At 34.4% G+C, this 22,302-nt stretch overlaps 1 protein-coding gene across 1 annotated transcript in view; it reads left to right on the top strand.

The window, feature by feature from the left end:
* The first annotated feature begins 314 nt into the window (after positions 1–314).
* The window catches only part of LOC150083623 (SWI/SNF-related matrix-associated actin-dependent regulator of chromatin subfamily A containing DEAD/H box 1B-like), a 276,675-nt gene continuing 254,687 nt past the window's right edge, over positions 315–22,302 (top strand). The window contains exons 1-2 of the mRNA XM_090377391.1: positions 315–349; positions 15,356–15,559. Coding sequence (XP_090233517.1) covers positions 15,394–15,559 — 166 coding nt within the window. The 5' untranslated portion in view covers positions 315–349; positions 15,356–15,393. The remainder of the gene's footprint in view (positions 350–15,355; positions 15,560–22,302) is intronic.

Below are 22,302 nucleotides of genomic sequence, written 5' to 3'. Positions count from 1 at the left end.
ATTGTGAAATAGTGTTATTATTATTGCTGGGTACGCTGTGTTAAAAAGTTTATTACAGAAAATAGTAGCAGCAGAATATCCACTAATATACATTATAATTACAACGGGTTATGTACTTTTTTTCTCAGCACATGTGTAAGATATTCTGTGGCTGTAATGTTTAGATGCTTTCCGAATTTGTAGTGCCGGTTTGTCTACAAATGTTATCTTAATTTTTTTTTTTTTTTTTCGTTTTTGCTGTTGACAACATTTCTTCTGAGTGTGAGTACTTCGCTATAACAAGTTTATGTTAAACAGTTCTCATTTCCAGTTATAGAAGTGAATATTATATACACACATATATGGTTCGGTAAGCCTTTATAGTTAGTTTAATTGTTAATGTTGACATATGTCAGTGTTTTTTTACTTTGTGACAAGTTCTGCTTATTTTTAACTTTGTTCAAGTGAATTAAAACACTGCCATTTTAATATCACGTGTAAAAAAACTTTCAAGTGTGGAGTATATTGGAACGAAATTCTGTGTTATCGTTGACCTGAAAGAAAGTACAGCACTGCAGTATGCAATAAATTTATACAAACAAAGCGTATTTTTATCAGGAATAAAATCAAATTACAGATCTGATTTAAAACGATCATTCTGTTTATTAGATAAAAAATAGTGATACAAATTTATATTGTAAAGGTCACTAAGCGATATCTTTATTCGCTTTTAATTGTTATTTAATTCAGCAGGATCATGATTACCTATTTGTTATTCATTGCCAAGTGTATCAAACGAATAAAATTGGAATATGAAACGCGTGTTACATTTTATCAGCAGTCCTTCCCCATTTATTTTACTGACACTGGAATGTCTATTTTTTATTTAATAAATAAATAAATAAATAAAATATATATCATGCCCAGGCATTTTGTAAAAATAAGGGTAATAATACAATGTTAATCGACCAAATTTATTAAAGATTGACATAATTGTGTACCTTCCCCATTAAAAATTTCAATGGAGTTATGCACTGAAATTGAAGAAATGGTTTCACTGTGATATTTTTTGAATTAATAGAATATATTATAAATCTTGGTTGCTACAAACAGAAGTCTAACAAAGGTAAGAACATCTCTGATGGAAAGATAAAGAACTTTATAGGCTTTTATTCTATTAGAACTGGAACACAATGCAATTCACAAAAATTATGCTGTAGTACACAATAAAAAAAAAAAAATTCTGATTGACCCTTATCCCATAACTTTGATGAAAATATTATATAGTACATATAATTTCATCATTAGAATTTTCAAAATGAAATAAATTTTTCTCTTAGTATTTTTAATAATGGTACAATATTTCTGGAAGGAAAAAGAAGCTTACATTAGCAGGATTTGAATGTATAATTCCACTTAGTTACATATAAGCAGTGGCATGTCATCCTATGGTACAATTTCACCAGTGTCCTGAGCTCAGGGAGGGGGGGGGGATCAAAAGGAAAAACAGTTAATAAATTGCACCAGAACTGAAATTCATAATGACACACCACTGCATATAAGGTACAAAGTCTGTGTACAGATTAAAGAAGTAGCTTGGTCTTCAATGATTTCTAGGTTTATTATTATGGAGTAAATGTTTACTTATCATAATCACTTAAGTTTTGGACAATTTTTTTTTTTTTTTGCTAAACTTTAATGAGTATTGCACAGAAGTCACATGACAGTCTCTTATTTAGAATACTGTGTGCTACTGGCCAACATGCATAAATATTAGACCTGGGTAGTTTGAGTTTAAGCATCTGTATAAATAACACCTTTCTATTTTCCTTATACAAAACAAAACAGTTGATTACTACTGTAATAACTTGAGAAAGTTCAGTGCTTTAGAATGTTAAAATTAATTAACCATATTCCCATTATAAAGACTGTATGTTAATTGTCAATTATAAAAGTATAAGTAACTGTATAATATGAAAATAAAACCTAATGTGTACATATAAAATTGAAAAAGAATCAGAAAAAAAATACTCTTTAGGAATTATGTAAGGGGTCATCAAGGGTTAGTGTGAGAAGTTATTTTTATATGTAAATTATACAGAAGGGAAAATGTATTTGCTATGAGGATACCAAGTTAAAACAGATAGTGGAGATATATATATATACACAGGAAACTTTATATCCTCGTAATAACGGATTAGACTGAAATTTAATTAGTTGTTAAGAACCCACTTGTAATTTTGTGATGTAATGTGCAGCATACTTACAGGATACTTTAAAAGTTCTGTATATTTGTGTTTTTCAGCCAGCAGTTTGAATGCTGGACTCATAGAAACTTTTTATACAAATGTACAAGGAGGGATCATTAAATAACCATAGTTTTGTTTCTGTTATTACAGAAACAAAATTCTGGTTTTCAAAACTACTTGTGAAAAGTGTCAGTTGTATGTGTGTGCATGATGTCACTAGATGGCAGCACTGACCACAGTTCAGTCATGTGTTTGATGGCTCTTGGAAATTGATGATGCAACTTCCATTAATGCAGCATATACAGTTAAAGGTATGAAGGGTTCAATTTCTGTGAACCACAAATGCCAAACCTGTGAAATTCATTGACATGAATACATCTATGTCGAAACTGTACTGGAACCTGGTAAAACAGTAAACTCTACCTAGGGCTACTCTACACTACCACTGAAAAAATTATTAGTTGCAGTATGTAGAAAGGGACCTATGATTGATGTCTAAAGAAAGGGATTCTTTAGATATCAATCATGACAGTTCATTTCTATGTTGCTAATGCTACAAAAAACTTTCATGGCGTAAACTGAAACCTTGCATCTATCAACTTCAAAGACAGGTTTACATCAGATCAGCCTTCTATTACTGAGGCATCAACAATCTTCTGTTGTGTTGAGATAAGTGCCTGAATAGTTGTAATTACTGTGTTTGTTGAAAAGTAATATAACCATTGATTACTACTAATAGTAGTAACAGAAAGAAAGAAAGTTCCTTAGCGACATGCAAAGGTAATAGCTTAGTTGAAAAATTGTTTTCTTTGTATAAAATCCTTCGTTTGTCTTTTCTTATTTTTTCCACGGTCGTATTTGTCTTGTTCCCATGGTTGGATGAAGATTTTAGGAAGCTCTAGACAGAAATAAACATATCCCTGTTTATTTATTAATTTCTATGACTTATTTTTAGTACTGTAAATGTTATAAATATATCAGTATTTACAAGAGAATAAAATGGCATTCTTTAATGAATTACAAATTCTTACTCGAAGCAAAGAATGAAGTCTTCTAAAGTGTTTGGTTCGGGGCAGTTGTTTTGAATGCCTAATTTTAGTTTTAGTTAGTCCTGTTTGTTCCAGTTACCATGAACAAAGTGTCTAAAAAAATGTCCAAATGTGGAACATTGGGTGCAGGGACAAAGAGGGCTGTAAAATGCATAAGTATATGGAGGGTCAAAATAAAAAAACAGTTTATGAAATGGAATGTCACTTAATAAAATATGATTATTTTTAATAATCAAGTGTGCATATGATATTACTGATGCCTGTGATGAACTGGTTAACAATTCATTGGTGTTCTGATGTACACTGATCTATTCCAAGCCTAGGGTACATGAAATGCAACAAATGGGTTTGGCTTCTAACTTTCCACAGATGTGTAATATTGGTAGGAAGTGAACTTTAATTAGTAAATATCTAATATGTGACCAACAGAAATTTGAGAACCACTGTTATTTATTATTCATTGAACTATTACTCATTGATACAAAGGTTGGCAGGGTTGTTAAGGACACTACTGACACTATGCTGCTGCAACAGGATCTGGAAAGGTTGAGCAGATGGGCTGAGAGGTGGCAAATGAAGTTTAACATTGACAAATGTAAAGTACTACATATGGGAAACAGCAGCCCCAGAGCAACGTATAAACTCTGTTGTACTACACTGACAGTGGTAGAGAATGAAAAGGACCTGGGGGTAATTGTGCAGGCAGATATGAAGTTCTCTGAGCAGTGCAGACGAGCTGCAAGAGTAGCTCATGGTGTCTTATCAATGATATACAGGAATTTTTCTAGCAGGGATAAGGAGGTGATTATTCCCGTGTATAAGGCAATGGTCAGGCCACACCTTGAGTACTGTATACAGGCCTGGAGGCCTCATTTCAAAAAGGATGTAGAGCTGCTGAAACGAGTACAGAGAAGGGCAACAAGATTAGTGAATGGAACAAAGGGTTGCTCTTACAAAGAAAGGTTTAAGTTTTGCAAATTACAGTGTCTGGAGACTAGGCACCAGCGAGGTTATCTGATAGAGGTGTATAAAGTCTTGAATGGTTTGAGCATGCTCAATGCTGATGGGATACTTCCTCTTGCTCAGAATAATCACCTGAGAGGGCATAAATTCAAATTGAGGAAAGACAGATGTAGGATAGATGTGTGGAAATTTGCCTTTAGCCAGCGGGTAGTTGGTTGGTGGAACAGACTTCCATCCCTTATTGTGGAAGTTGATAGCCTAAATAAATTTAAGGCTCAGCTGGACAGGTATTTCGAACGAACGGAGGGGTGAAGTGGAAGTTTTTTTTTTTTCTTGGCTGATGCTGCATAAGCTTGCTTTCTTGCATCATATGCCTCTACTAATGCTAATTTGCATTTACTGTCCTTTAAATTCTTTTATCAGTTGTTTTCTCTTACTATAGTGAGAGACAGAGAAAAAAAAAAATATATATATCATTTGTATATATGGAGGTGAAGTACTAATGATGGTAGCAGTGATTTTGTAGTTCTTGGGAGGTGCAAGAAGTATGTTACATCCAGCTCCATACTTTGGTTACCCCTGAGTTTGTAATGTCACTTCATTTTGGCCAGCTTCTGAATACTATGAGGTAAATCAAAAAGCAAAGACAATTTGTATAAAACTATCACAGTGTCAGAACTTGCTCTCAAAATCATCTTACCTTGTTAGACAAACACGGTAACATTGTTAGACAAATTTCGCCAATTGTCTGCACTCAGTCTGTTTTATACAGTTGAAGCACAACTGGAAAGCATGGCTCTGCTTTCCAGTTGCATCATTAATGAGCAGCATACTCTGATCAGATTTATGTGGTCAGAAGGGATCATACTTTCACAGATGAATATTAGTATATTGTGGGAAAAAAGTGTTAGTCATAGAAAGATGTATAAATGGATGGATGGATGGAAAAGTTTAGAAGATGTGTTAACTTGATTGATATTATTTACCAATTTTTTAAGTTGCTGGATGGTCTTGACCACTCTTTGTTAACTACATACCTTTTCTACTATTTCTAAGCCTTTCCACCCATTCATACACCTTTTTTTTTTTTTCAATTCACTTTCCTCCATATTGTGCTAACATTCTTCTATGAATCTGGGAGAATTTGACTTCTGACCAAAAGTCTTATTACAGCATGTTATTATTATTAGCTATATGGTGCAAGGAAGCCTGAGGCTTATGCTGCACCAGCCAAAAAAAAAAAATTCCCGAGTTATCCTGTGTGTGTGAGAGAGAGAGAGAGAGAGTCAAAAGTAGAAGGGAATCACCAAGAAAGAGGAGAATGATGATATCCAGCAGCTCAGGACCCTGGATGTGCCAAGCCCATGCTCACCAGATGTGAGCCTCTGGGGTTGATTGGTGAAGTTAGAGAATTTATCTGATATGATTGCTGGACAGTCTGAATAGTGTTTATCAACCACACTGTTCTGCCATTTGGAAAAAATGTGCTAGTAAGAGAGTGGCAGATGACACAAGGAAGCAAGCTTATACAGCATCAGCCAGAAAAAAGAAACTACCTGCATCATCTGTCCATTCTCTAATAATTTTTCCAATCTTGCCTTCAGTTTATTCAAACTGCCTACTTTCAAAACACCAGATGGAAGTTTGTTCCAGCAGTCAATTATTCTGTGGCTGAAATTGCATAAATATCCTGAAACCATCCTCCTTCCCCCCACCCCAATTTAAATTATGTTCCCTTATTTGTATCATTTGAGAAAGAATAAGATTTTATCAACAGTTTACTCAATTCATTTAAAGCCTTAAGCACTTCAATCATGTCTCCTTACAGTTGCCTAGTTTCTAGGCACTTCAAATTTCAGAGCTGGTCTTTCTTGATAAGAGTACCCTTTGTGACTGACTAATCTTGTTGTTCTCTCCACTCAGTGTAACAGATCCATATCCTTCCTAATAAGACATGTATGCAGTACTCATGATATGGCCTAACATTGCATTATACAATGGGATAATCATCTCCTTGTTCCTGCTGGCAAAATTCCTGCATATCATTGACAGAATCCCATGATCTGTCCTAGCAACTTGTCTGCTTGGAGAACTTCATGTCAGATTGTATAATCATCCCCGGGCCTTTTTTTGTTCTCCCATCACCTTTGAATGGTATTGGACCACAGAAATCTGATTTTTGTGCAATTGGAAAGCTTAGCTGACATGATTACACCTCAGATAAAAAAAACACAGTTCAGGCAACTTACGACACCTATGTAGACTTGTTCAATAACATTTTAGGTATCAGAGCCATAACTAGGGTGGGATTTTTTACTCTATGCACATCAAAACCAGGGGAGTAAAAATGTTAGATTTAAAATGATATATGATATAATATATGTATTTATAGTTTCTTTAATATATTGCAAAAATTAGTGAGAATAAAACACATTATGGGAATATTTCATTATTTATTTAATCCTTGTTAATATACATTGTTTGCCTATTTATGGAAGGCTAGGGGGATGCAAGCTTTTTATTTTGCCCTTGACTTAGAAGCACCTGATTAATGTCTTTGGTTGGGCTGTGTTAGTTTTACATACAAATTGCTTGTATCTTTTGATTTACCCTCTTAATTGCTAGCCTTTCAAGTTGTTTTGCATCTAGCTCTACAAACCCTTGCACCTTAGCGTCAGTTCTGATTTGATATAAAATAAATGAAAGCATGAGTTGCTGAAAATCATGACCAGCTGATGCCAATCTTACTGACCAGATGGAAGAATTATGTTATTATTTTGTTTCTATTCTTATACCTCTTTTGTTCAGATTTTAAATGATTTGTGTAATAGTATGCAGGATGATCTGGTCTGTCTTAAAATTATTCAGATCTCTTTCTATTTGCATGTGCTGTTTGATATTAAGAAAAAAAAATTGTCAAATAGCTGATCATATCACGACAAGAGTTGATTTTTCTACAAATCCAGTAGAAACTGAATAATTGGCACAATTGTGGAATCATTTTTGTTCTACCATTTCTTTAGATGTTTTCTGTTCTAAACCAGTTCTGTTCATTCAGCTGTAACTTGCATTTCTTTCAAGAAATGTTTTTTTGTTTGTTTGATGACTTAACTAGCACTTCAAATTCATCAAATTTGTTCACTATACTCCTATCATTATTGTATGTGCAAGTATATATGCACCTGCTTTTACCATTAGTAACCCTAACACATGCATTTACTTGTTCTATAAGGCTTGTAATCCTTAAAACTTTGCTTTCCAGGTTGTTGCATATTCCAATAGAAGCAGTGAAAGAATTACTGATGCCTGTTGTTTGGCTGCTATTAAGCATCATCCCATGAAAATGGTCTCTCCCTGTTAAGAAGTGCAAACCACGCTGAGAAAAATTCTACCCCATGAGTCTGCACAGTCATTTCCAGGGCAGAAATGATTGAAATAGCTCTCGTAATGTATTCCCTCCTATTGTGTTTGAGTAGAATTGCAGACGATTTCACATTTAATCCTAACTTCTTGACTTTTTCCTCATCATTGTCCTGTACTTGTTAAGTAAGTGATCAGATCTTAAAAAAATAAAACAAGTTCTTGCTTTTACTCCGGAATGACCACCAGGTTAGAGAAGTTTTACAATAAATCATGAATACAATCACTAATATTTAGCAGTCACAGTCTTGAACCACGGTCCACTCAAAAAGTGTGTGTTACTGCATGTGTGCTCCTGACCACTTGGCTATGTCAGACCTTGAACTTCTACTCTTAATACCATTAGTGCCAACATGTGCAACAATATCACCTTTTATGTGATTTTGCACCTTAGAAACTGAGATGCAAAAACACAAATGGCCATCACTCGGGATAAAAGTGTAACATTGCAGGGTGCAATAGATCTGATATAAAATTCAGGTACTTTCCGCATGACATTTGACCTTCCACCAGTATCAACAGACCCAGTTTGTGTCAACAAAACATTTCCCATGCTATGATACCTTCAGATGCTTGGGTTGTCTTAACAAGGCAAGCAGGGTCTGTCGCTTTGTGAGATTCTTGCCACACTGTCTGCTTACAACCAGTGCAGGTGAATCATGATTTGTCTGACCACATGACTTTGTTCCACTGTATAATCACGATGTTCTCAGCACCACTGCAAGTGGATTTTTCTGTTTTTATCTGAAACAAGCGGCTTCTGAATAGGCAGGCAACTACCAATTCCCTGTGCTTGGTATGGTTTGAAATAGGGAAGTTTTGGGCTTGGTTGAATTCGGATGTTATTTGCTGCACACTGGATGTCCTATTTTTCCTTACAGTCCTTATGACTTCACTCTTGAAGTATCGTTTTTCTGCTACATTTATGCCGTTGAGATGTGGAAGAACTGCTTATTTTCCAGTTATTAAAATCTTTGAGATGGGTGCTTTTGAGAAAACAGTCATGTCTTTCATTTCATGAATCGTGGCTCCTGCTAAACACGTACCCTCGATAAGACCTTTTTTAAACTGACAGATCATGCGTTTTCCACATTCTGGCTTCAGATTACTGCAGCCAGATTACTTTGCATCTATTTGCATTTCTTCTGTCTCTGACTATTTATACCAAGGTTAGTGTGTATAGATAACTATTGATGATCCTGTTCAGGATGCTTAAAAACTACATAAATATTTTGCAGCTATGTTTATGTACGGTGAAGCTTTTAGGAATGAGAACAGCAGAATACTAATTTATTATAAAGAGCTAAATGATTGTGTTATAGCTGAAAGTTGGAAGAGAAATTGTTGAAGCTAAAAGTAAATAAGGCACTTGGGACTGATAGAATCTATCCAATTATATTAAAAGAGGTAAGCAAATGCTTGGCCATAATTATAAGAGTGTTCTTGGATTAATTTTAGCATAGACAAATGCTAAGTGTTACATATGAGTAGTAGCAACCCCAGAGTAACATATCAACTGTGTAGTACGACACTCAGTGTAGTGGAAAATGAAAAAGATCTGGGAGTAATTGTGCATTCAGGTATCTCTGAGCAGTGCAGACAGTCTGCCAGGACAGCTCATGGAGTTTTGTCAATGATATACAGGAATTTTGCTAGCAGAGATAAGGATGTGATTATCATTATCTCTGCTAGCAAAGATATAAGGGAATGGTCAGGCCACACTTTGAGTACTGCATACAGGTCTGGTGGCCTCACTTTAGGAAGGATGTAGAGGTACTGGAACAAGCACAGAGAAGAGCAACAAGATTGGCGAGAGGAACAAAGGGGATGCTCTTACCAAGAAAGGCTTCAGTTCTGCCAAGTCCAGCATTTTTGGAGACTAGACACTTGTGAGGTAATCTGATTGAGGTGTTTAAGGCTTTGAATGGATTGAGCAAGGTCAGTGCTGAGGGGATTCTTTCTCTTGCTCAGACTATGCACATGGTGGCATAAGTTAAAATTGAAGGACAGTTGCAGAATAGACGTAGTAGAATGTATTGCAAGATCATCTTAATAGGCAGGAATTATATGAAAATCACAGGATGAGTTGGAGGTGAAAGGGATCCTGCTGATTTGATTAGCCTGTCTAATTTGATTAGCTACCCTTTTGCAATAAAGAAAGGAACTGGATGCAAACAATTTTCACATCTTACATTTAGATTTCAGTAAAGCCTTTGACACTCTTCCACACAAAAGACTTGTACAAATTGGAGCAGTAGAATTAGGGTTAAGTTACCATACTGTTAATAAATGCTGTTAACAGTAAGCCCAGCACTAAACCCTGAGGAGCTCCACTAAAAACATTAGTCCAAGAAGAGCATAGCCCATCTATCACCCCTCTTTGTCTTCTGCCACTCAACCAATCATTAATCCACAGCAGTAAAAGTTTGGACTAATGTTTTTAGTGGAGCTCCTCAGGGTTTAGTGCTGGGCTTACTGTTTACAGCATTTATTAACAGTATTGTTGAGGCATGTCAATCTTATTTCCTAAGTTAGCAGATGATATAAAGGTTATCAGGGTGGTTAATGACAGGAATAAAGGCACACTACTGCAGAAAGACCTAGATAAATTAGGCAGTTGGGCTGAGTAATGATAATTAAAGTTTAACATTGGTAAATTAAAGGTACTGCATATAGGCTGCAGTAATCCCAGAATAGCATGCCGGTTAGGTGGTACCACGCTCAAGTTGGTAGAGAATGAAGGAGACTTGAGTTTTTGTACAATCTGACATGGTATTCCCTGTGCATTGCCAATGGGATGCTAGAACAGTTTATTGGGTTCTGTCAATGGTATTCAAGAATTTTGCCAGCAGGGACAAGGAAGTGATTATCCCATTGTATAAGGCAGTGATAATGAAAGCATACAGGTATGGAAGCCTCATTTTAAGAAAGATATATCCATATCTCTGTATCTATTCTCTTAGAACAGGTACAGAGAAGAGCAACCAGATTAGTCAGTTAAAAGAGGTACTCTTATCACAAAAGACTGTTAGCGCAAATTGCGTTGCTTTGAAACTAGGCACTCATGAGAAGATCAGATTGAAGTGGTTAAGGCTTTAAATGGATTGAACAAAGTAAATGCTGATGGCATCCTTACTCGGGCAACACACTCAAGGACATAACTCAAATTGAAAAAGGAAGATAGATGTGCAAAAATTTGCTATTCAGCCTGAGAATAGTTGATTGTTGGAACAAACTACCATCTGGTGTGGAAGTGGGTACTTTGAATAAATTTAAGGAAGAATTAGGCATATTATTAGAGGGGGATGGGTAAATAAGGCAGGATGTTTTTTTTTGATTTATGCTATATATGATTGTTCTTTGCATAATTTTCTGCTACTACTAATAATAATGAAGTCCCTTGTCTTCACTATCTGTTCATCAGTCCATCTTTATGCATGTAATTACTTTACTTTTACTGGATGGATTTCCATGAAGTTTTTCTCTTTTAGAATAGTTTGATGAGGCTTCCCAGTAGAATTATAGCAATTATTTTTTTTCATATATATATCAGTAGGCTTTCCACGTATTGTATGTAGTAGTTGAAGCACTGGATATTATGTTTGTTGCCATGTACTGATTGGAGGAGCGAATGGAATAATTTGGCAGATGTTCAGAAATGAAATGTTTTCAGTTCACACGTAAAAGTTTATTTTTTATTTATTTTTTTGTTGTTAAATCATGAGTTATTACTATTTTTTAATATGCCTGAAATGTAATTTCACTGTGTGCATTAACCTATCTTGTCTCGTGTTCAGATATTTTTAGCAAAATCAGTCCTGGAACTTTTTTATCTTACCTTTTTTTATCCTAATAAAGAATAAACAAAGTTTAAAGTAAAGTGTAAATATTTATTTTGTGCATATGCAAACAGACACAGGCAGGCAGGCAGTTTCTGATTTTACATTGTTTCATTATGTCATTTTTAAGTTTAAAATTTCAAATTCTAAATTTAAAAACTTTTGCTTCTTTTCCATTATCAAGAAGAATAAAATCTCAATAACAGGGTCTTGCTTGTTATTGTGTCTGGTTATCCTGTTAACTCTGGGACTTATATGACAACATAGAAGTTATTTTAATGTCAACAGATATGGTCTCTTTGCTGCAACCAGTGAACTGAGGGGTGAAGTAACATTGAAAGCCTATTATTTTCAGCAGACTGTGCAACACCTGTCACTGAGACAGACAGTGACATCCAGCTCAGTTCAGGAGTTTTGGAGGAGATACAATATAAGGAAGTCCATAGGTAACATTGCCACATCATGGGAGGAAGTCAGTAAAGCTATAGTGAATTGTGGTGGTGGAATATATGGCCAGTGTGTTCTTGAGTTCAGGAACTTGCTAGTAACCCTAACATTCAGTTACTGATGTGGAATTCGCAAATGAGATTGGCTTGAAGCTGGAATCGCAGTTTTGAGCTGACTTAAGAGGATGCGATTTAGTTGGAGCATCAAATGATAAGACTACAGGAGGAAGAGGAATTGCAGCCAGCACCTCAGGTAAAACAGCTCATAAGAAAAAAAGGATACTGAAGAGATGGCCATTTTCTTTAAAGATGACCCAAATGTGGAATAGTGGTGAGTGCAGTCAAGGATTGGAGGGATCTTTTTGCACTGGTATAAACTGTATCAAGAGAAGAAATGGCAAAATTCTGTTCCGACTTCTATCTTTGGCTTCTTAAAGTTCAATAATTGTTGCGAATAGTACAATATGTAATTAATAAGCATTTAATATACAACACAATATATATGTTTGTATTTTTATTGCTATTGTAAAGCTTCAATTAACATGGCAAATCCAAAAATTTTACTATATGAATGCAGCACTCCTTAATAACATAAACGTATATATGTAAAAAAAAAACATGTCCAATTTATGTCCTTTTGATATACATTGCACTTCATAGGAACATATCCCAAACGTAAATCAAAGACTACCTGTATGTATATGTATATATAATGTAAATTAAGTTACATATGTACATTAAAATATGTCAGCAGATTGGATAAGATTATTTTACTTTCTTCTTTTTTGTTATTATTTTTTTGCTTTAGCCTCGTTATTTTTTACAATCTTACTAATTAATTTTAATTTGTGTGTGTGTGTGTGTGTACACACAAATCTGATTGATATGTTTCTTATAGGAAGTATTGCAACCTTCCTGTATTAAATTAAATAAACTACTTGTATATTACCATGAAACTGATCTGCATGATCATTAAAACAGAGCTCAGTTTGATTAAGGATAATATTAGTTTCTTTTATCTTTAAATATCAGTTATTACAGAAAAAAAACATGTTTTAAGCAAAGAATTAATTGGGAGTTATATTATAACATTTATGACCTAGCAATAGATTGGGTGTGCACAGGTTCTGTAATCTGTGTTTTACTTTTGAGATGATGCTATTTATTAATTGTAAAGGATATTTTGTATTGGCAAAGTTATTAATTAAATATTGTAATTCTGCTTTGAAATTCACTTCACAGCCAATGTGCTGATTATGAGTGACCATCAAATCATTTTCATTCTTCTTCTTCTTCAGAAATTTAATTTCATAACAGATTACAGTATACTGTTAATAAGTAGCACTATCTTAGATGTAAATACAGGTTACTGAACCTTACTGTACCCAAGCACACTATTGCTGTAATGCCAAATAATTTTGACATATACTTAGATTTCAGAAAAGTTTTTGACACTATTCCACACAAAAAACTTATACTAGTTGGAGCAGTATGGCATTAGGGGGAGGTTATTGCTATGAATAAAGGGATGGTTGGCTGGGAGAAAATAAGAGTTGTTATGAATTGGTATTGCTCTTTTCAGACAAAAGGATGGTTGTAGATTAGAGGTGTGGAAATCTGCCTTCAGTTGGCGAGTAGTTGATTGTTGGAACAAACTGTCATCTGGTGTTGTAGAAGTGGGTCATTTAATGAAAAACTTGACAAATATTTCAGAAGAAAGACAGGTGATGTGGGAATTTTTTTTTTTTTTTTTTGTTTTGGCTGATGTTGTATAAGCTTGCTTTCTTGCATCATTTGCCACAACTAAAACTGATACTAATATCACTCCCAGTTAGAACTTTACTTCAGATATGTATTTTGTGAAACTAATATTTACCCATATTTTTTTCATCCTTTAACAAACCAGATTCCCTTTCTAATAACCACTCAGTTTCTTTATAACATACAAGGTGATCAATAAATGTAGTTTATAGAACATAATTGCACAAGTAGTGAATAGCTAAATTCTGTATGTATCATTGAGCAAACTTAAATTTGCTATTAAATGGATTAGTCTCGTATTGAGGAGGCCATTTGCCACAAATTGCTTGAGTATTTTACTATGCATTTTAAATGAAAAGCATTGCTCCATTTGAGAAATATGTCTGTTTATTTGAAATGTTTGCCATTCCTCAACTTGATTTCAACCTTCTTTGGGATGTCATCAGTGGGGAAGTTTTACTCAATTCTTTGCCAGTAAGTTTTCAATGCTTGCTGTGTTGGAACATATCAACAAGATTTGATTCCACTATAATGTTGTATGGTAGGGTGTATTATCATTGAGTAGGTCTTGATCATATAGAGCAGGAGTGGCCAACTTAATTTGTGATGAGATCTATTTTTTTCCCTTCAAAATGTGCCACGATCTACCATCTCAAAAATTTCATTGCACAAGGTGCACAAATCAAAGGATGACTGTATATTTAAAATTCGTCGTGATCGACCGAAAGCCGACCGGGCTAGCCGGGTGGGTCAAGTGCCTGCCTGGCAACCCAAAGGTCGCGGGTTCGATTCCCGCCTCGGGCTTGGATCAATGTACTGCAGAAACCTTGGGAGGTGCGTTATGGCCACAGAAGCCTATGCGCCAACAACTACCAAAAAAAAAAAAAAAAAAAAAGATTGACCGAAATTAAATCCGCGATCGACTGGTAGATCGCGATTGACTCGTTGGCCACCCCTGATATAGATAATAGTCAACATGTCCATGCTACTTTTTCATTCTTCCAAGTGAACTAGAGACATGTTCTAATAAGATTAAATTCAAATTATAATTTATTATCATGTGAAAACTTGGAATGTTTTCAATGAACATTCTTCTTCCGAAATTCTTAATGTTCATCTCTCAACTGACTTTTCTCAATTTGTAAATTGATCACATAATTTTTTTTTTAGAACTATGTGAGCTATGCATACTGGCACATCATGGATTTTCAAAGACTGTTTAAAAAAAATCTCTTTTAACAGAGATTTTTTTAAAGTCTTTTTTAATTCTGCTTTTAAATGTTAAAAAAAAAATCTCTGTTAACAGAGATTTTTTTAACAACATGAGAACTACAGTTTGAAATCATTTTGGCTGTTAATTTTTAAACCCTTTTAGCTCTTCCAATTTTATTTAACATTGCAAGCTGATGTAGATAGTATGTATTTTCTTCAAGGGGATCTTATCAGTTTAATATTTTAATTCCCCTTTTTTTTTTTAATTTTAATTTAACGTTTGAAATTCATTAAACCACACAGAATTCAAAGGTGAGTTTTGAACAGAGAATTTAATTAATTATCCAGTTAGATATCTTTTAACTTACTGTATGAGGATATTTGCAACAATTATTATGAACATAAATGTGTGTGTGTAACTATCATAATATTTTCAGTTTTAGGTGATTTGATTCATGGTTCATGATTCCAAGGAATGTCTGCAAACAGTGGAAGTCAGTCTCCTGGCCTAATAAGTTTACTTCGCCAGTATCGTTTCCAGAAAAAACAGAATTGTCCAAATAACGAAAATACTGAAGATGGAAATTCCCAGTGTAGCCAAGACAGTACAATTACTATTGAAAGCTCACAGTCTGATGTTGGTATGTAGTATCTCTCCTCCATTTCAGACATTTCATAAAAAAAAAAAAAATCACATATAAACATTCAGATTTAAAAAAAAAAGATTAATAGATATTTTTTAAACAATAAATTAATCTCTGTAGCATCTCTATAAATCTGAAGTTTAACTATGTTTTAAATTTATGTAGTTTTTTCTTGTGGGATAATTCCAGAGTAATATCCTTAAATTTTTCATCATAAAATATTTTTATTTATTCAGTAATTTTTTTTAAATAAGTGAAAAATCCTTTGCCTGTACAAAGGGCAATTATAGATTTTTTTTTTTCTATACTATGCTGTATATATATATATGTTTTAAAGGTATCAACAGTTTAAAATATTATTAATAATAAAAATAATAATAATAATGGATTATGGACCTGGTATACTGCTATAAGCAGAAAGTATCCAACGACCATAATTTCTACATAAGTTAGTAGTTGTGAAGGGTAATGTGCTGACGTTACTGGAATGGCAATGTTGGTTATGGAGAACAAAGGGTGAACAGAACTGTGATCGCAATCACGGTGAACAAAGCCGGGAGCTAAGTTAATGGGAAGTAATAATGATTAATAAGAAATAATAAGCATAACTTAGTGCTGTTCGTCCTGTGATTTCAGAGCCTTTTTCTAGGGCTAGCTGCCGAAATCAAAGGAGGAAACAACAATAAGTGGGTATAGCCTCTGTTTCTGACACGAAATACAGCCCCACGTGGTATAGGAAGTAGGTAAGGTTAGTTTAAAACAGTTAAAATAATTTGTTTAAATATAATCTTTCTTATGGATACAAATTCAGGATATTTAAAAAAACCAGCCTAACTGCATTAAAAAAACAGTTACATTATGACCTCTTCAACTACTGCTTCATGCTTGCTTATAAACACAACACGCCGATCAAAGCCTTCCGAATGTGGATAAACACCATGGCATTAAATATAATAAATAATTACAAAACCTTACCTCACAAATCACAAAATCCCCACAAATCACATATAACTGCAATATATACATAATTAAAAAACAATTATCAGAGATACATGACCAATTTATTATCACCCCCGTCGACAAAGCCGCTAGTAACTATGCTTTCATATGTAATGCTTTTTATTTTCACACATTAAACACTGAACTCAATTCTAGTAACACATACAAGCCAGTCACTAACAATGTCATAACAAAAATGCTATTAGCAATCAACAAAAAACTAAAACTTAGTATCAATAATTATAATTTTCCATATATATATACTGCATACCAAAGTTCCATAAGAATCCGATAGGCTTCAGATTCATTACTTCATGCAAGAACAGTTATGCATACAAACCAGGAAAAACCTTAGAGCAACTGTTGAAACCCATCTTGAACATCTTACCTGACAGTAAGATAATCAGCAACAATATCCCTATTATAAATGCCTTATGTAGTAACAATATATCACATATACAAACCTTCGACTTTAACAGCCTATTTACAAGTATAGATCAAACCAATTTGAAGCATGTCTTAAAAAAACATGTATAATAGATACAGAAATAGAATATTCTGCCAATCTATATATTGAATAATCTACTCAACTTGTGCATCTCCAACAACTACATTTTCGATGGAAAAACAGTTTACCAACAAACCATAGGCACCCCTATGGGCAGCCCAGCAAGCTGTATCATTGCCAACCTATACTTATACTGGTACAAACCTCACTACCTCCCGATATCTTCATATTCAGATGTATAGATGATTTATTCGTAGCAAATTGTCCCAACTTCATACAAAACCTGGCCAATATATACCCGATCGAACTCACACTAGAAAAAAACCAATGTTAATAACAAAGCTGTTAACTACTTGGATCTGGATATAGACCTCCACAACCCCTACCCCACTGTCAATATATATAATAAGCAAGACGCCTTTAACTGTAATATATTCTGCTTCACACACTGGAATTCGAATATATCCAAACAAGTACATGCCAACATCATTTTATCACAAATCATCAGAATAGCTACGATATGCAATAACAAACAACTGATAGTAAGCAACATCAGAAACCTTTACAGCAAACTTCTAAACAACCAGTTTCCGGCAGCCTACTTATATTACTACATTAAAAAAACTCTAAGTATAATCACATATAAAAAATTAATCAACTGTACTATTGATATTGATAACATCATGGCAAACTGACATTCCATTACTGCTAGGCTTGTACATATGTATAGTCAATACTCCCAACCTCTTTGGGGGTCTTACAAGCATAGAAAACTTGTACCCCCCCGATTGGCTATCTATAGGAGTATTCATTTATCATTTACCTTTTATATATTATTTTATTTATCTACAATATTTTACCTGCATATACCATACAAAAACACTTGAATGGTGCTCACAGAACTATGTTCAGGGTCCTACTATAGGAACGGGTATAGCAACCCCGAACTGCCCTAGCACCAACTTTTTGCCTTCTTCAATACTCTTTATGCTTTCCTAACCCCTATATTTTTATTTCTAGTGAGCCATTAGTTTACCGAACACAATACCCGAGATGCTCCTTTTCTGCTTTAAAACACTTTCCTCGTCTATACAAAGTTCAGTGACTATATACTGCTACTTTGATAGCCATTTATTCCTTTCTATCCTGAGACGCATTCCTTCAAACCTTTAAGCATGCCACTACCACACCCTTTAAATTTCATAACAAAGTTTGGTTATTTTAATTTTACTATTTCGGTTATTTAACCTAACTTTATTTATTTATTTAAATCATTTGAATACATCTCCAACCTGATACACATGGTGTAACTAGCCCAACATAATTAATTAATTCATTTTATTTAAAACTTTCCCGATTCCTTACACCAGGGGTTGCTAGCCTACACCACATACCGGAGCCCACATTTGTCTAAACATTTTATTTCTCCACAACAGTACAGATCGCTACGACCACATGTAAGTTATCCCTTCCTTGCTTTTTATTCTTTTATTTTTTATTCTTGTTATTCTTTACTTCCAGCCTCTGTCGGGTCAGCCATGAAATACAACGCTGCATTATTAATATTAAAGTTAAACAATTTATTTAAACAAATTATTTTAACTAACCTAAACCAGTTATTTATACAAATTATTTTATACCACGTGGGGCTGTATTTCATGTCAGAAACAGAGGCTATACCTTATAAAAGTTGCCGTTTCCTACTTTGATTTGTGTGTGTGTGTATATATATATATATATATATTTATACTATAATGGCCATAAACTATATTAATTATAGTTTAGGGAAATTATAGGTCTTTGAATAAAAAAGGTAATTATGAATAAGCACATATTTTTGAACCATGGTTTTTCAGTTATTTCAAAAAAAGGAAACTTCTACACTTGATAAAAGGGTTACCTACCCATATTTTTATTTTTCTATTACTGTACTACTCTCTGCATAATTTAGGGTGGCCAGAGATATTGTGTTGATTATGTGAGCAGTCATTCAAAGTAGAAGGTAACTAATTATGAATAGGGTAGCTAATAATGTCTGTATTCCTTGATATGCATGTTCCCATCATAGTGTGAAAGCGTTTTAGAACTTGAAGAGATTCCAGGACTTCATTAGTCGTATAGCCATTGCAGATCTGGGGAATCTAAGTTGATACTTTTAATCTTATTCTAATTTTCTGTTATATGTTCTGCAATTTTCCTGCATATTTTTTCCCAGTTTATTACAATATTTTTGTTAAAAGACTTGAGCTATTCTCCTTCTCTTTCACCTTATGGCTCATCATCAATGAGCTAATATTTATTAAATACATTTTTTTTTTAAGTTGGTTGTGACGAACTCACGGTATCTGAGCTACTGTAGTACTGAGGACCCACTACAATGATTAGTTATTGTCTAATCATATGATATAGTAGAGAAGATTGATATTAAATGATTGGGGGGGGAAGACCTTTAATTACTCAGTGGTAGAGATTTTTTTTGACATGATCTGCAGCATTATCAGACTAACTCAACATTCAAAATTTATGAGAGGTAAAGTTAATGTGAAATGACAAAGGTGCAGGAAATTGTCTATTTTTCTTCAGATGAGAAATATTTGAGTGGAGTAAATGCAAAGTTATTTATTTGCAAGAAATGAAGTATAGTAAATATAACATTTTAATAAAAACAGACTGAAATATCTGGAAGCAAAAAGTTAGAAGTTTAACTGTTATTTTTCCACATATATACAAAGTAATAATTCACAAAATACAATAATCCATATTTTATTTTCTTCAGATAAAATCAGTGATCTTAAATTGAACTAAAATTTTTGTTGCAGTTATTTAATATTTATCCTCCTCATTATCATCTTTGTCATCAGTTTCTTCAGACTTTGCACCATCTCTCATGATTTCACTGATTTTGCTATCTGTTAGTTCATGTACAATGAGCAAATCGTTGTTTTCTGATTTAAAAAAAAAAAAAAAAAAAAAACCTACTTCATTTGGAATATTTTCAACAGTAATGACTAATTTCCGTAGTTTTTGATTTCAACATCTGATTCCACTTGTTCAATAATGTCATACAAATTGACCCACTAAAGACTCATAGATGGTGCATAGGTGTAAGATGTGCTTCGTCCATTTACTTTTACTTTTGTTGGCAAGTTTGCTAGTTCATCCCAGTTTCTCTGTGCATCTATTTATTATAGTCTTTTTATTGACAAAAGCATCTTGCTTTTATTATTGAAAGGCTATCTGGATGTCCATTGCCTGCTGACCATCAGGATTAAAAGTAAATGGATGAAGCACACATCTTACACCTATGCACCATCTATGAGTCTTTAGTGGGTCAATAAGCTGGAGGGACTTGCCTTTCAATCTCCTTCCTCCCACGCTTTAAAATCAAGTGCTAAAAAAATCAAGCACTTGATTGCCATGCTTTTGCAGGTTACTCAAAGAGACTGGAGATTGAAAGGCAAGGCCCTCCAGCTTATGTATTCTGCCACATTTATCCCAATCATTATCAGTCGTGTGGCTGCCTGGTTCCCCAGAACAGACAAACATATCATTAGAACCCACTGGAGAAAATTCAAAGATGAATCCTTTAATTGTGGTTCTGCATGCGCCAGTCCAAATGATCAGAGCATGCAGAACTACCTCTACTGTTGCACTTCAAGGCATCGCTAGAAGATTCCTCCTGGACCTATATGCTGCCATTGTTGGACTCTCCTATGGGAGTAAAAAAAATCAAGAAATTGAGTTCCTAGGTATCCACACCTAGGTAAACACTGGCATTGAACAAAAGAAACAGCACATCTGGACAGCTGGAAATGTGCTGGCAAACCAGATGGACGAACTACCAGTAGTACCACCAAAATGTCCCTCCATATGGTGACCTTTGTAAATAAATCCACGAGAACCTGCTTTGTGCCAAACCTGCAAACCAACTTCCTTCAGAGCAGGCATTGATCCACCAAACAGTGAGCTCGGTCTCACTGATGACATTCTGTGCACCTGAAGCCACATGCTTCATGACTGCAACATCTGATTGGATCTTTGGATGGAACTCATGCTGGATGTGGGTCTCATCACTCTCCAACCAAAATATCTCACCTTCTCATTGGATCCAACGATGTCTGCCAGGTTTTCTCTACATTTTCCACTTCTCTGTTTAAAAGATGCTTCACTTTGACTCCAAAGCAGGTAGCCCTTGCATCCTTATATTGTCTGGCATTGATGGTGCACATTCCTGCAGCACCAGATTAAGCCCCGTTTGGTTCTTCTGTTTGTAGCAAATGCTCACTGATTTCAATCCAAACCTAATCATATCCATATACCTTACTGAGCCTTTCCCCAAACTGTCCTTGTGGTTCCTACGGAACTTGCTAGTTGCCTGTATGAGCAAACCCCATATAGGTAAGAATCTTGCTGATGATGGTCTCTTCACCTCTCTCATGGGATCTCCTTTGTTTGAAGTAGTGGGATATTCAGCTGAAGGGTTAGCACAGTTCCACTGGCTTTTAAGAGGCGTAAGTCCTTCCCCATTGTAGGACTATGCTTACACTTCAGGGTATAATTTTTTTATTCTCTATGCCCATCATTTCTACCTTGGGTGGTCTTCTTCCACACAGGTGGGATCTTCCCCAGTCACCTTCGAAGTAGGTTCTTCTCTTCCTTTGCTGATCTATTGCATTCTAATATAGGTAATTCCTAATATAGGTAGTCCTTCTGAGTTCCACTTTAATTCTGATCATACACCTCTTTTACGTTGTCTCTGTTCTAATGGGACCTCATTAGATCATGTTAAGAGTTGGCTTTCCTTTATTGCTGTTGTCAGTGTCTAGGATAACGATGGACATAACTAAATGATTTTCATAATGTGAAATGATTTATAATTCATTATTTCAGTAATTGAAATAATAAATTATATGAAACTTAGTTGATTATGAAATCAACAATAAGAAAATTGAAGAATAAAAAAAAGACCGTGACAGGTTTTGATCCAATGTTATCAAAACTAAAGATAAAGTGGTATTACCACTTGGGGAATAGTTCTGTTTATATACAGAGAGAGAGAGAGAGAGAGTGAGTGAGAGTGAAACAATTTCCCGATGTGTTTTTTTTTATTTTTTTTTTTATAGTTTTCCAACACATGTAGAGAGAGGGAGAAATGGAATGGAACTATTTCCCTTTTTTTTTTTTTTTTTTCCAGTTTTCTTGTTATCAATTTCATAATAAATTATGAAAATTC

Source organism: Mastigoproctus giganteus, chromosome 7, assembly GCF_048544385.1.
Source record: "Mastigoproctus giganteus isolate SK-2022 chromosome 7, ASM4854438v1, whole genome shotgun sequence".
Taxonomy (NCBI): domain Eukaryota; kingdom Metazoa; phylum Arthropoda; class Arachnida; order Uropygi; family Thelyphonidae; genus Mastigoproctus; species Mastigoproctus giganteus.
This window is presented reverse-complemented; position numbering and strand designations above follow the sequence as displayed.